Below are 16697 nucleotides of genomic sequence, written 5' to 3'. Positions count from 1 at the left end.
TTGAGCAGTCAGCTATAACCAGACAAAATGCTCTTCCCCGCCCCCAGACATTGTGTAGATTATGCGTGTACAACATTTCTTTTTTTCTGTAATCTGCCCTATGGTTCAGTTGCTTATTTTGGAGAGGCAGCTATTTACAAGGGTTGGATTCAAAGTGAGTTCACATTTTTTGTTAGATTTGCTTTTACTTTTCAGAGATAGTGTAGTTTTTTTTCTTGGGGATCATCACTTTCTGCTTTGACCTGATCTTTAACAGAGATTGTCTCTATAATACCAAAGCTTCTTATGCACACATTTTAGAATAAGGAGCTATTTAAAGAACACTATATGGAGAAGTCCTCCCAACTCACCAGTTTAGTTCCAGTTTCCATATACATGTACAGATCCTGTAGACAATTTTTTTTTGTTTCCAGGACTAATGAAGCATTTTAAATACTTTCTTTATAATGTATTTTCAGTTCTTTATCATGTTTTACATACTTCAGCATTTTCTTGCATTGTTCCCCGCTGAAAAAAAGTTCACACTGTTTCTCATTTAACAAATACTTCACAATATGAAGAAATAGTGAGTGTCATAGGTTGGTCAGTGTAAGTAACCCATCTGCTTGCTTATTGGTGGGTGCTGGACTACTGCCCATCTTAGTACAATACAATTTCATATCTGTTGGCATAGCAAGATTCTTTCATTCTTTTTCTCATTTAAAAATAAGTTGTCTGCGTTTCTAGCTTGCATTAAGGACACTCTGTCCTTTTGTACTTGGTTTCCCTATCAAGCATTTTCCTTAATGGCACATCTAGTAGATTTAGAGAAGAGATTAACTTCTGCTTTTTCTCCATAGCAATTTCACCTTTCCTGAAGTCATGTACAGGACAGGGCTCAATTTTCTCCTTTTGAGAAGAGGTCTTTATTTTGGTGGCAATATAATGTGAAGGCTTCCAAGCTGTTTTATTCCCTCAGCTCCCTGTGGGACAGGGTGCCTTTGAATCTGTAATAACCTTCAGCCTTAATCTTTCTTATCTGTGTTAGCAAATTCAGACTAGCCTTTTACTTGTTTCTGAAATTAACTGACTCTTCTGTGACTCTGTACTCAGCTTGTTGTCAAGGTGCACATGTACGATAACAGCACAAAGTCACTAATGGTGGATGAGCGTCAGGTGACACGGGATGTTTTAGACAATCTCTTTGAGAAAACCCATTGTGACTGCAACGTCGACTGGTGTTTGTATGAAATGAACCCAGAGCTGCAAATAGGTAAGTGGTGTAGTGACAGAGTGTATAGCAAATAGATGTAGTACATCCTATGCTATTGGTAGTCTTAAAAAATAATTAATAACATTTCTCCTGCCCACGTGTCCACTGGTGTTCGTTGGAACGTGAGAGTCTTTAAGCTGAGGGATGATGCAGATGTAGAAGGCTTCTTGCCCATCACCATTTCCATTATTCTATTTCACACAAAATGAAGGAGCCATGTGAATTTCACTGTTTGTCAAGGCAGTGACAGACTCAAACACATCAGTACTCCACTCTGCTCTTCGAAGAGAGGATGCAGCACTGAAGTGTTGTCCAGCAGGTTGTTATATACTGGCCAAACAGATGCTGTAATTAAACAAGACTGACTGAGAAGCGTTTCAGTCATTTCTAATGCTTTCCACTTGTGATAGTTGTTTTCTTAAGTGTAGTTGTGAACAGGGTATTGCTCTTTGAGGAGACTGCAGCTCTGCTGGTGGAACCTGATGATTTAGGAAGTAACTAACCTGGCCACCAGGTCCCTAGGAAACAGCTGTGCAAATCTAATGTATTGTTTTCTGCAACTTAATGAGTTTTGCTTCAGAAAGGCTTCAAGGCCTGGTTAAGAATGGAGTATTCTCTAATTATGAGTTATTTCAGAACCATTTTATTGTCCAGGCTGCAAAGGTATTTGCCACAAAAGGAAAAGGAAAATTGCTACAACTTTCTTTGGGGGTTGCATTTGACCTAGAGAAACAGGCAATTGTCAGCCTTTGGCATTTTCAGTTTACAGTCTTCCAGCAGAGATGTAAAAATGGACAAAGAAAGTTAAATGTCAATATTGCACTTTAAAAGAGCTCCAGGAATAGTCATCCTGCTAAAGTAAAACAAAGAAATGTAAAAATAGCTGGAAAAAGCCTGACTGGAAAAAGCATGAGCAAGGTGATACTCATCTATTTGTAGGAATGACAGAGACATTAACTGCCAATCTGTTCTTTCTACTCTATTAGGATGATACATGAAGCAACATTGCTGCATTCTTTTGTACCTTCTTATCTTAACTAACAAAAGACTGGAAATGTCATTAGACCCTAGAAATGTCACAAATATCACTTTGAATAATTTCAGAGTCTTTTCTTGTCTTGGAAAATTGCTCCGTCTGGTCTAGTGTGACTTGGGAGAATACGTCTGAGTGTTAGGATGACAGCATATAAACAGATTTGTTTTTTGAGTCTCCATGATCATTACAAAGAATATACTTGTGTTTCTTCATAATCTGGATAGACATTTTGGATTCCCCATCATACAATTAAAACTGAAAGTTTCAGGGAGATCATGTGCTACAAAAATTGGGGTAATGGTTAGACTTTTTTTTTAAGTAAAAATTACTTGTGTTACTGTAGTGTCAGCTAAAGCTAGGTGCTTTGGGTTAGCATTAGGGTATTTGTATAGTAAGGAACTACTCTCATAGTGAATAAAAATGATTGTAAAAACCAGGACAGAAGAAGAGCAGGAAAGGAAATAAATCAGTAGTTGGTTCAGGAAAAAAGGAAAAGTCTATGAACTCCTGGTGCAGAGGTCTATCATCAGGCCCAAATCAGCTGCAAATGGAGCTTTTTTGTTTGCAGAAGGGAATTTCGATATGGATGGAATGGTACGTATTCTTTCTTCTGCTTCCAGTGCACAGCAACATGCAGTTAATTTTGTTCAAAATCAAAACAATGTGAACTATTCTTTATTCTTGTCAGTATACTTCTTGGCAGTTCTAGATAGCTCCGTTACTATCAGCATACCTGGAAGACAGGCTTTCCTGCACTTTCCCTTTCTGTCTGTTTTCCATGTTACTATTCAAGGAAATAAAACTATTTTTAAGAAGCAAATCTAAGCAGCAAATACTTCAGGCTGAACTGAAAGTCCAAGCTAGTTCTGTATCGTAAGATCCTTGACAGAGTGTCTTATATTGTTATTTTGAAAGACAATCATTGCAAATAAAATAAACTACAGTTTTAGATTAATTGCATGTTAAATATCACAAATAATCTCAGTTAGTGAGATGGTGATATAACACTGACCTGTACATACCAGCATGTGTTTTGCAATAGATTATTGCCTTATGATAGGCATCCAGACTTGACACTTCTTTTGTAACAATAATTATAAAAATGACCCTCCTGAGGATGGTCATATCATACTTTTTATTTTAGAAAAGCCTGGTACTGCAAATGAACAAACAAAAGTATATGTGGGAAAAGTTAGTATTAAAAAACTAGTGTTACAACCTGAGAATTATTTTATGGCAATCCTGGACTGTAAGATACTGTTTATGCTTCAAACCGTTACTTAGGTTTTATATAATGCTTTATAGTTCCAGTACATTGCAGAAGTATCACTTGCTAAATGAGAAGCGTTACATTGCTTGTGTTGTTAAAAGTTACTGTCCACGTGAACTGGCCCTGAAGCTAATCTCATTTTGTGAGTATAATTAATTCACAAAATTTAGTTTTGATGGGACATACTGAACCCTTGTCAAAAGTAACAAGAAGTGTTAAAAAAAGCCTACAAAATGTATGCTCTGTTATCTCCACTTACACCAGGCTAGTCTAGGCTATTGCAAGAGGTGATCACCACAGAACACTGAAATGAGAGTACAGCTGTTCACAGGAAATGGCCAGAATCATACTGAAAATTGAAGCTGGGTTAATTCCCTCCCCCAATACTGAATTTGTAGAAAATTTCATTTTGGATCCTTCCAAAATTACCTGGCAAATTACGCTCAATTCCTTTCCCTTCCACAGGGGCTTTATGTGACTGTTCAGCTACTTTATACAAGTGAAACTGCAGAAGAAGAGATTGGAGTCACATAACCTTAGCATACCCTGTGGCTTTCCTGGGTGGAGGATATGGGTTCAGATTATCTCAGGAAGGGAGAGAACTGACACTAGGTCTCCCACATCTCTGGTGAGGTTTTTAAGAAACCAGCGTATCTTCACATCAGTTCTCAGTCTGTCTTCCTGTTTCCTCAGTTTTGCTATTTCTGTTTTTAAATACAGTTGTTTGAAACAAACATTTTTTTTCATTGCATAGAATTCTTCCTCCTGACAAAAAGCAATTTTTCATTTGTTTCAGTAAGTAAAAAAACAAGGAAATAAGTTTTTCTGATTATTTTTTCCCCGATTCAGTAGCTAAAGTGAATATATAACCCTCCTCCTAATCATACTGCAAACCTTAAAAACCAAAAGCAGAAAGCCACTGAGAGACATGGGTGTAACCAGCTGCTCCCAGTGGGTCACTGTTTCCATCCTTGGCAGTCTTCAGGCCACAGCACAGAGATGCAGAAGGAATCCAGGAGCATGCCAAGGCTACAGAGGGCATGTTCTGCAACCGATTTGCCCTTCCACATGACACTATTTTCATGTGGTTTTGCTCCCTTCTGTGCAGTGGAAAAGAGTGCTGGACTGTCTAGCTCAGAGTGGACATCAGATAATGATTACATTCTTATACAGGAATTTCTGCAGCCTCGGGAGAGGGGAGAGAGAGTTTGAGTGTCTTATGTTACCTGTTCTGTCTCTTCAGAAAGGTTTTTCGAAGACCATGAAAATGTTGTTGAAGTGTTATCAGACTGGACTCGAGACACTGAGAATAAGATTCTGTTTTTGGAAAAAAGTGAAAAATATGCTTTATTTAAAAATCCCCAGGTAAGCTAACATGGTATTCAGCTAAGAGTCTAAAATGATGTCATTGAGTCTGTATGCTGCCTGTTGCATTATTAGTTTGCTTTCAGCTCTGTCCATTCAGAATTAGAGAAAGCAAAACTTGTAATTTCAATGAAAAAAAGCCCAGTACATTGAATGCAAGGATCTGAAAATTAGGGCTTTCTGTTCTTTTCTGATACTGTTCTAAAATCCTGTCTGCAGTGGTAAAAAATGAAGCATGGTACAAGCTGTTGCTTAAGCACAGCTCTCAGAACTGGGGTGAGATGGAACAGCTGTAAAAACCTGGCCTTGTCATTATTACAGTTTCTCCACTATTTCTAATGATGAAGATCAACATTTCCTTGAAGGGCCAGTTTTTGCCAATTTTATGTGAAACCTCATAGAGAGAATGTTGAGTACTACAGAGGGTTTATCTGGATTTCATTTAGACTGGGGAGAAGAGTTGGGTGAACAGTGACTTGTGCACACTAACTTTGCAAAAGGAGGATCTGCTCACTGAATTGCATCAAATTATTCAGGATAGGTCTATACGCAGATCATTTATTTATTGTGATAATGTGGTCAAAACTGTATTTACAAACACCCTGGCACATACAGTTGATGGATTCTGAGGCACTAGATCTTTTCCTCTCGTCATTAGCTTGCTGAGCATCTGGTTTGTTCCTGAGGGCAGCAAGAGAAAAATGAGCAATTCAGCATTGCTGAAAAAATGAGTTAAATATATAAATTGGCAGCAAAGCTCACCAAGCTACTCATTAGGAAGTTTGTTTTCTTTTAGAATGAGCTAGTGTTTCGAATAAAACCTGCAGAGAGAAAGTTTCCTTCATTGACATAACAAGTATCTTCAGTCAGGGAAAGAAAAAAACTTGTTGTGTAGCGTACATGGATCGATGTGATTTTAATAAGAAACAGCAAAGCCAAGTTTGGAAGTAAAACGTACACGATGGCTCAATGTCATACTTCCTAATGCACATAAACATACCTAGCAGTAGAGGTTCAATTGCACATTTGATTTTTATCACTAGTGGTGTTATTTGGGCAAACGGCTTACGTCAAGGCTGTGAGCCTCCCATAGGAAATAAACCTTTGATGAAGATTCTGGGCATTTTGATTGCAGTGAACTTTAGAAATGAATATGACTTAAACCAAAACCAGAATGAGAGTGTGTTGCTCTGTCCTCCCATCTCAGGACATGCTCAGCTTGATCTGGACATGTCTGTAGTCCTTGAGCTTCAGTCTCTCTGATAAGCTCTAAAATGAACAGCCTAAGGAAACTGGATCAGTTGCAGCTATCACGCTACTGAAATATTTTGCCAGTAATAAAGCCTAGCCATCTGTCAGGCTTAGTAAATTCAAACATTGTGAGACAGGCAGAATAGTACAGTCCTATCAATGGTTTGTGCTTTTGGCAGAAAATTACAGTATTGTACAGACAGAGCTCACACTACATAATGAAACATGGTCAAATACATGGTCTTGAGTGAGACCCTGAAAAGGTAAACCAAGTGGAAATGCTGAGTTGGTGGGGGGCAGGGTGTATGATTACCTAACTACCTAGGAAAACTGGTGTAACCAATGGGAAACTGAAATCCAGTGCTCTGATACTCTGTTCTCAGTATGTTCAGCCTCCTCCTAGCTCGGTCAAGGTTGCCTCATAAACTCGCTCTGTGAGCGCAGAAATAGCAGAATGCTTTTTTTGACACAGCCTGTGGTGGTCATGCAGCAGCAGTTGGATTCCTTGTTGGTCTTACTTAGTGCTCATTCTGTTGGAGGTTGTCTGTGGAGATCTCACAGTTACTTTTCTGCAGATATTTTTCTGGAAAAAAAAAGTGGCCAGGTGCCTACAACTTATTCTTAGACAAACTAGTGATACAAAATTTTCATTGTAGAGGTTTGATGCAATTAAATGCTTAAAAATTAAATATTATAAAGGTATCCAGATGCATTGGTAAAGCAAGTAGGCCTCTGGAGAAGGTCTGTGACCTGTGCCTGATATTCATTGTTTCTTTCTGTGAACTAGTTATATGCCTGGTATAGATTAAACAACAATTAATTAAATGTGTTTCATTTTCTGGGGAGGAACGGAGGTTTTGAAACACAGGATTTATCCTCTTTGTGCTAGCAACATGCTGCTCAGCTAACGCCAGTGGCTTTTTTTGAAGATTGTCATTCTTGTCATGCAGTACTCTTTTTCTGCAGTTTTGTCTCTGAAGACATTTTTTTAGTGTTATTTATTAAATTAACACTTATTAAAGTGTTATTTTTTAAAATACATTTTAGAAAGAAGTATCTGCAAAATCATCAGGTATTCCCCTCTTCATGAAGACAGGCATACTTTTGTCCTTTTCCTCACCATGATATAATTTACCCTACAGCGAACTCACAGTAAAAGACTGTTCCACTATTTAATGAATGGTATCAGCGACTCATCTACAGAGATGAAGCATCACAGGTCTATGACTAAGGACTGAAACAAAAATACATAATGGTACATGTGCAAATAACATAGGAGAGGTGATGCTTTGTCATGTGGCTGAGTAATGCTATGCTAGACTCTTGAAAGGAAAGATTGTCAGGTCTCAACACTTCTTTTTAAAAAGCTCAAAGAAGAATTCTCAGCTAAAAGAGACTAAAAAAGAAAAGTGTAGGAAATTAATTTGCTTCATTTAAACAGGGTTTTTTGTAAGGGGCAGCTGAATCTAAATTTGACTGTAAATGCAGGTTACACTCTTAGAACACTATTTGATTTTTGCTTGCATGTATTTTGATTTCCTTTGTTTCTCTCTTGCTGATACAAGCAGACAGGATAAATTCAAATGTGCATGTGGGGTTTTTTGTTTTTTACTATTGGGCCAGTATTTGTGAAAATTAATGAAAATCTGTACAGCGAGTACTTTATGCTTCTGCTCCCTTGTATGTAAGCCAAAAGCAAGAGCTGTACCTTCCAATGGAGAACCCATAGGCTGAATTGGCGTTGTATTTCTTCCAAAAAGCAAGAGTACTAAACAGCATGAGAAGGAGATGGAGTAAGAATTTTTAATATCTTTCATAACTGGACAGCTATAATGAGTTTTATGCTTAAATATTTTGAAGTCAGTAAAATTGGGCTAGTATCCACCAGGTGATACTTTTGTTCTTTACCACTTTGACCACCTTTGTGAATCAAGGTTTCTCTTTTGTTTCCACTGTTACCCAGTGAAGGAAACACAGAAGGGTGGTAGGGAACCCAATTGCTGGGTGTGCTGGCAAATGTGCAAAAAGAGAGAAGTGAGAAAAATGGAAGTGTTTTTCGCTGTAGTCCCTCAGTTTCTCTATTAGTGTATCTCAGACCATGGTATAGTTTCAAGAAGATGCTACTTCAATAAATACTTCTCTTTTTCTACCCTGGGACTGTAACACAGAAACAGTCTTTAAATATTTGAACTGTTTTGCAGGTGACTTTTAACCAGCATATTGTTTGCTCTTAGCTGCATCATAGCTTATGTATGTCTTTCATTTGTTCTGTGTTCCCCCCTCTTTGATGCTGAAGACACCGTCCTCAAGGCATGAAAAGTCAGCTGTAGTGATTTCTTCAAACATTATAAAATCAAGTGAACAGAGTTGAAAATCAAGTTTTTGGGGCATCAAAGAGCTTTGCCTTCAGCTTGATTTATTTATTTACTTTTGTGATTTTCATAGCAATCATACGTGTCCTCTAATATTTCTAATGTGCATTTTTTTAGGGGACACATCATGTTACAGGTTGCAAATATGGCTATGTTCTGGGTTGTTTTTTTCTGCACAAATCATGCTGCATTCAGTACACGGTTGCAGTGGGCTGAAATGGGATGTGAGCTGGCCAGTTCTCACCTCGTTCTGGGCACAGGTTGGATGAGCATAAACTGGCAGCTCATTCCACAAAGAAAGTAGTTATAAGCATGGAGCAGCTGCCTTGTTTCCTGCATGCTGTCTGATTTGTGCTGTTGTGGACCTTGCAGATCTTCAGGAAAAACAGTTTCAACAGCTTAAAAACAAAAATACAGCCTAAATGGAAGGGGAAGAAGAGGGAGAATGCTGTCTTGAACACTATTTTTTTGCTATCTACTGCCAAGTAGCTGCTGCATTCCAGCTTGCATGGGGCTGTGTATGAAAAAAGATGAAAGGTATGAGAGAGGTGCTGTTTCATTCAGGAAATTTTTTAATGAATATAGAGACGTTGAACGCTGATCAGAGAGTTTGGCAGTGCAATAGTTAAGGCTGCTGTTTCTACCATGATCCAAGGTTGGTTTGCTTACATGCCACCAGGAATGTTCTTTGAACCTATTGAAAACACCTTCTGTCTTCCACTGTTTGAGGGTTATACAGTGGAGAGAAATACAGCCTGATTTTTTTTCACCTGCTTTTCCACACAAAAGGAGATGGCTGTATCCCTAAGTGGAAAGGTTGTATGCATAGACTTTGCAGTACAAAGCACAAAATTAACTTAAGCTGGCTATAAAATCTTTACCGGATTTTCTTTTGTGCATATGAATTTTCCTGCTAATGTAAAGCTAATGTAAATGATGGGCCATCAGCCAGTTTTACCACTGTCCTGCATAAGCACAGGGGGAAATGCTGGCGTAACGCCTCTTAAGGATGTCATACCTGGCTAGCAGTACATGTCAAAACTCCTGCTGTAGCTCTGCATGAGTCCGAGTCAGGCAGAATGGCATGAGAGAGCAGCTGGCTTTGTGTGTCAGCTTCAGCTGGTCTAGGGTGTGTAGGCGCAGGGAATAAGCAAAAACGCTTGACTGCTCATCTCTGCAGCAAATAATCCAAACAGTGCAAACAAAGAAAACCCAATGACAAAGTGTACCATCATATTTTTTGTTTGGTAAAATCACCCTTTATGTTTGCTTTCTTATGTTATCAGCCCAATAGGATGAGTCCATCCTGTTAAGTAAGCTCAGCTCTCCATCAAGAGGAAGACATTGTCTTTTGAATATAAAAAATAGTTAAATCTGTAGACATATGTAGAGAGCTGCCCTGTAGCCACGTCTTGTCCCATTAATGACCTGACGTCACAAACCAAACATGCGTTTCCCAGTGGTGTCCTCAGACAGGAAAGAGCTTGCCTTTTATCATGACCTTTGACCACTGGACTTGGAATGACCTCTTATGGACACATGCGGTTTGCCTCCTATAGGATGAATGCTTCTGATCAAAAATAGGAGACCACACAGTGATAAAACAATTACAGCGTACAGTCTGCTCCCCAGATTTTTAGCCACTAACAAATAGTAAGTACTGTGTACTTCCAGATTTCAGGGCAGAGACATAAAGGAGGTAATCAGCAATAAATGAAATGTGTGTTGACAGGTGAAAGATGACTGTACATCTGTGTAACGCTGGTTTTGGTGACAGAGCCCTGTTTCCCTAAGGAAAAAGCTGTGTTCTTAGATGTATGTATGTATATCATTAGATGTATCCAGTATGGATAGCATTACAAACTTTCTCTCTTTACCATTGATCATGTCAGTGCAGGGTGGTCTGTATTTCTGCTAAATAAATGCCAGATGCCTGAAAGTGAATCAGTTGTAATCGGAGGAGTTTTGTTTTCTTATTATCAGTGCACTGAAGGCTGAGTGAGCCAGATGAATGCTCTCCCCGCTGGTAGTAAAGCTGATGAGCCAAGCCTTGTTGGGGTAGTGATAAGGTTTACTTACCTTGATAAATCTTCATTGTGTATTTTAGGGATTGCACTATGTCTTTATAATGATCTATAGAAGAAGGCAGATTACAGCTTGCATGTCCCTCTACTTTGCAAATCCATCCCAAAGTCTGGAAGCCCAACCCAGCCTAACAGTGCCCTCTGAGGTTTCTCTTCATACCTTCATCAATGCAAAACTGGGTGTCCTGACATCAAGCCAGCCGTGCCGTGATAGTTCTCCCTGTCATGCAGAGCTGTTGCATAGGTACAGAGGCCTTGCTACAGCTGCACAGAACAGTATCTTTTTTTCCAGTGGGATAAGAGGAACATTATCACTCAGTCAAACCTATGGTTTTGGGTTGTGTAGGCAGGCATTGCTGAAAACACACTTTTAAGCAGGTTCTGTTTTGAGCCGGTTTGGGTTTTTTCCACTATGAATACTGTCTTCAGATGAAGGCACAAAGCTGTGGTCCTTAGTGTTTGCTTGCCTTTGTCCATGGACTAGAAATGTGCCGAGGCAGTCTAGAGCCAGCTCCGTTTCCTAGCATAACTGTCTGTTGTATTGAGTCTTCAAGTTTCTTTCTTATGTTCACACCAGAGACATGGCATCAGCGTAAGCCAAACTGCAGGTGGCTATGTTTCTGATGTCTCCTGTCTGACTTAATGTGAACTTTCACGAAAGCAGTTTTTAAAGAACTGTTTTTGAGATCATCCACACCTCTTCCCCTTCCTCTCCTGGTGCCCCTCCAAAAACCATCAGCTGTGAGGCTTGTGTTCTGGCAGACAGCTGTTCAAGGCACTGCTTAAAAAAGATGATGTGGTTTGTGCAAGAGCAAGGTTTCACTTCAGATAAATCTCATTGCTGTAAACATGGTATTGTCGGCAGGGCAGATTGCTGCTTGTTTGTTTCTTTCTTATACTGCAGCAACAGTGATGTTCCTTCACTTACATGCTTCTCATTTGTCTTTTGGTAATGTTTGCATTTGTGTTGCAGATTAGTCGTTGTGGGGTTCTAGGCATATAAATAAGTTGCCACATTCTCATACTCTTGAGACATGAAAAAATGGAGAGAGATGAGAAGTCAGGTAAACCCTTAGTTTTCTTCCTACAGAACAGCTGAAGAATTACAGAGTTAGGAGTAATTTTTAAGTAGATAGCTTTCAGAATTTGTTGGAGGTTTACGATCTTGTCTATTTCCTAGACAATGGTGTTTGTTTTATGCCATTTGTCCTGCAAACTTAGCTTTGTGACTAATTCCAGGGGAATCAGTAAGACCATGCATCAGGTATTTTCCAAACCCAAGCTCCTCTTCTACATGCCCTTTTGTTTAGAAAATGATAGATCATGTGAACATTGACTGTTACCATTCTGGCCTCAGGCCCAAGGATCCAAATGCTACTTGATGCATGGCATAGCTCCTTGATCTGCCTCTTTGCTTCACACCCAGCTTCTGCCTTACTGCCTGCAGGCAGCTGGGCTCTGCTATCAGGCCATGCTTGCTGTTGAGCAAAGCCACTGCACGTGCTCTGGCACACAAGTCCTAGCAAAGTCCTGAGCAACCTTCCCACTGCCTGAATTTACACGTATGTCATAGAGCATAGGGAGAAGCAAACAAACCAGTATTATTCCCCTTTCTTTTAATAATGCATTATGTTCTGCATACTGTGATATTTAGCTGTATGCTTTTTAAATTGATAAATCGAGATTTTGTCTGTCTGTACAATGCAGATGAATGCAAAACTTTTTGCTGTTTAACAGTAGGTGAATTTATTTCTACTGGTAACTGCATCAGGAGCTGTGCTTCCTTGTTTGCAGAGGCAGACAGGCACTGAGTCCTCTGAGGGTGGCTGCAGCTTCACAGCCCTCTGTCACAGAGTCAGAGTAATTTCAAAGTGTAGGCTTTTATTTCAGTAGGCTGAAGCACACGTGCCAAGATCATCTCTTCTGATTTCTTCTAGATTTTTTAATACCTTCTTCACTGCATGAAAATACTTTGCAGATTATGAATGAGGGTTTAAAAGTAGAGAGTAGTAACTTTGGATAAAGGCTTTGGCATATGAGTGCTCTTAATAAAAATTAAGAGCTGAGTTATATCCATAGTGCCAGATATGAAGTGAGCAAATCAGTAAATTGGGTTTTTAGGAAAAATGCTCTCTAGCCTTTTGATACTGCATTGTATTCATCATATATCAGCATGCAATAAAATGTTATGTTCTCTACTGCCTGTAATAATATAGGAAGTGGTGAAAATTGGAATGAAAATCAAACCCATTGATCCAGAAAAACACCCAAAAATGTAAGCCAGTGTTTATAAAACCTTCGGAGGCTGTATATACATAGGCAAAAGTAATTTTGTATTACTTTTGAATTATATTCAAAATAAAGAATTAAAACTCATGAGCAGGCAGCTGTGATTAAAGTTTTTTATAAGAGTGCATAAGCATCTGCCTCTTGCATCTGCTGGCTTGGGTACTCAATATTGAAAGACTGAGTAACTATTGAATGGATTTGTAGTGATCTAGTTACTTGTATTACTGTTCTTATAATGAACATTAATTCCTTTTGTGTCTTAATCAGAATTTCTACCTGGCAGACAAAGGGAAGAATGAAAGCAATGAAATGAACGATAAAAACAAAGAGGCTTTACTGGAGGTAAGCCAGCATGCTAGTTTGATGGTGCAAATGTCACCAAAACTGTCACCATCTGCATCTGCTGTGCAACAACAGTGGTTAGTTCTTTGGGCAAATATGTAACAGGAAGTTCTGTGATGGTTGGTGTCTTTGTGTCTGAGGTTTAATATGTGGATGTTCCTCTGCATCTGTTGCTCACCATTAAAAATGCAGATTGTATCCCCTAGCAGAGAAAATAAATGATGGAGAATTATTTTGTTGTTATAGATCCCAGTGCCATGAAATATTTTTATCTAGTGTTTCTATGACGAGTAATGTTATGATAACAATAAAAGCAGTGTTGTACAAATAAGAATAAAAGAAACAGCTGTTACCACACCCTTAGGCCATCCCTTGTGACTTAATATTGTTAGTAAGGTCAATCAGTAGCAAACAATTATCTTGTGGATTAGAAGTAGATGTACTTCTCACTACCTGAAATTATTAGCTGTACTGCAACAGAAAAAGAACCTTTGCACTTTTCTAGAAAGTTTGTTTAGCCTTTTGCCTTTCCTGCTGAAGTTTTACTTCAGTTGTATGTTTGAGAGGGAAAAATCCAGAGCTATATGAAAGAAAAGGTTTTCACAGTTCTCCTGGCAAGCATTTTAACTTTGGTAAAAGTTCACAAAGGAAATGCAGCTCTCGGGTGACAGGATTCCCATTTCAAAAGAAGTGCATCTCATGAAGGCACCATGTTTCAACCAGCAGAAATCCTGGTGAATTCTAAATGAAAACATTAAGTAATAAGTGTGTTGGCATTAAAAATTACCCAACAGTAGGTCCTTCAAGCAAACAATAAAGTATATTTGTTTAAACAGTGTTGTAAATGCTAGTATTTATTTCAAGTGGAAGCAGAGATCAAGGGGGATTTTTTTCTTTAGCTGTTTTTAGAGCTCTAAGCAGTCTCTAAGGATTCTCTCCACAGAACTGTTTATCTACAGAACCTATAGATACAGCAACAGAAAACTCAACAGCAGCAGTACCAACCATTCTATTGCCTTCACTGAGCACATCTATGTCTAGTTAAAACCTTTTGTACATTTTTGCTTGACCCTTTAGTGAATGGAGGTTTTGTGAGCCTTCTTTTCCAGTGTGAGCGGCACCCAGCTCTCATGGCTGAGTTACCACGTTACCTTGGAAGTTTCTTTTGCCCAAGATGTTCATCTCCCTGGTAACTACATTGCCCATATTTGTATGTTTGCTGTCACAGGAAATGTCTTGTCCTTTTTTTTTTTTCTCCAAGGGAGCATTTTTCTGCTATTTATTAATAGGGTTGTATGTAAATATATTTATTCTGTATATTATTATTCTTGTTGCACAGGAAAGCTTCTGTGGGACATCTGTCATTGTGCCAGAGCTTGAAGGGGCCCTTTATTTAAAAGAAGATGGAAAAAAGTCCTGGAAGAGGCGTTATTTTCTTCTGCGAGCTTCTGGAATTTATTATGTACCCAAAGGAAAAACCAAGGTCAGGAAGCCAAATAATCCCTCTAGCAATAAAACAATTCATGGAGGTGAAAGTGAAGAACTCCCAAGGTGACATTTTAAGAGCACTGTCTGGTGCATCTGGGAGGGTTGTGGTTTCTTTGGTTTAACTTTGACTACACCACTTGTGCAAATATTAGAATGTAGGCACTGAATCCTGTCACATTTCTCTCCTTTTGATTTCTGTGGATGGATAAAAGCATTAATGAAATGCTCCTCCGGAAGTCATTGGGGAAAGAAAAACAGCACAGCACCCTTTAGCTTGTGTTATGCTGCCAAAGTGCTTCACTGTTATATGGGTTTCTTGTGGAAGAATATTTAAAAAATTCTCAAGTAAACTCATTTCTTATCACAAAAAAGGTGGAATTTTCCTTTGTTTGATACCGACTTTCTGCACAGTAACCACCATGCAGAAATGCTATATGTTTTTTTCCTGTGGTGATCTTTACCTAGAGAGCGTGTTGTGCTTTTTGTGTAGAAAGAAATGAGACAGAAGCATCCACCTGACCAAATCAAATGCACTGACATTTAGTATTGCAAAAATTTAGAGTCTGAATTGCCAGCACTGGAGAAGCAAAGAGATCCTGAATGTGTTGCACATAAGGGCGACTGGCTTCTCATTTCCACAGTGGTGAGGTAGAATGGCCGCTTCTGGGACTGATGGTTTTGGGGCTTTTTTTTTGTATTCTGAAAACCACGTCTGTTACCACTTACAGCTCTGCTAATGCTTCATATTGGAAAATTCTGGTATTGCAGATGGAGCTTTACTGTTATGATTTCTGCTGTGAAACTTCACTGTTTTGCTATTCCCCAATTAAATTGCAAAGGAAAAGTAAAATAAAATTGATAGCTTGTAAACGAATGCCACGTTGCTGCTCCAGTGACCTGTCTTTATATTCCAATCTCAGTGAAACGCAGACCTAGATTACCTTGCTGCTTTCACAGCAATTTATTATGACTTTACTTGACCCTGAAATAACAGCTTTCAAACCTCAAATCATGTTGCAGACACACAACATCCTATCAATTAGGAACTAGAATGCTATTTGGAAGGGACTCAAGGTGGGAAGAGTGTAAGAATACTCAAATGAAAAGTCCATCTTGGACATTTCCTTGTAGCCTGCCTCCAACGGTGGCCAGCAGAATGGTGCCAAAGCAGGGCAAGCATGTACTGATAGCTACACAGCCTTTTTTCATCACCCAATCATACCAGTTTCAGTGACTTTCCATCATAGTGCAAATGAGGAAAGTGCTTCCATTTTTTCAGGTAATAGACTGGAAGCATAGGCTCAGGATGGAGCCATGCAGTTGTCTTTTAGCTGCTGTTTAACGCTTTATTGCCTGTTAGTCCTTGCACCCTGTACAGCACCCTGCCTATAACTGAGCCATTTTAAGGAACTGTGTGAGTGTTTCAAATTCACTATATCACCAACTCAGGTACTTGCAGGGACAGAGGACCTTGAAGCTAGTTCTTTAGCAGATAGTTAAGCTAAATGATATCACAATCAACTGTTTGCTCCTGCTTCTCTAACAGCCTTCAGCAAAAGGATGCGTACGTCCGTGCCTCAGCCGTTCCAGAGAAGGTCAAGTTTCTCAGTTCAAATCTATGTTTAATGGTGATTTAAGTTAGTTACTGGGCTCTGTATTGGAACAGCTGAGGCTCAGGTAGACTTGTCTTTTGTGGAAACAGTAATCTCTGGTAGATGAGCAGGCTGCAGTTAGGGTGCTAAACATCTTGAAGCACTGCAACAGAATTCAGTACAGCTCTTCAGTCAAAGTCCTTAAATTATGAGAGTTCATCCCATGTCAGGGTGGTATGAAGAATGCACATGCACCTTGCTGAAGTCATTCAGTTGTGGGTAGAATGATCTTTCACTGAGGTACAGAAACAAACAGTTGGCAGACAATAGTATCTTCAGCTGCTGCAGCTGTTTTG

The 16697-nt window shown here is 39.1% G+C and overlaps 1 protein-coding gene across 1 annotated transcript in view; it reads left to right on the top strand.

The window, feature by feature from the left end:
• Positions 1–16697, top strand: part of APBB1IP (amyloid beta precursor protein binding family B member 1 interacting protein) — a 67270-nt gene that overhangs the window by 27112 nt on the left and 23461 nt on the right. Inside the window, exons 6-9 of the mRNA XM_080386000.1 lie at positions 1093–1252; positions 4802–4923; positions 13187–13261; positions 14601–14744. Coding sequence (XP_080242126.1) covers positions 1093–1252; positions 4802–4923; positions 13187–13261; positions 14601–14744 — 501 coding nt within the window. The remainder of the gene's footprint in view (positions 1–1092; positions 1253–4801; positions 4924–13186; positions 13262–14600; positions 14745–16697) is intronic.

This window comes from Falco punctatus (assembly GCF_963210335.1).
Source record: "Falco punctatus genome assembly, chromosome: 4".
NCBI lineage: Eukaryota > Metazoa > Chordata > Aves > Falconiformes > Falconidae > Falco > Falco punctatus.
This window is presented reverse-complemented; position numbering and strand designations above follow the sequence as displayed.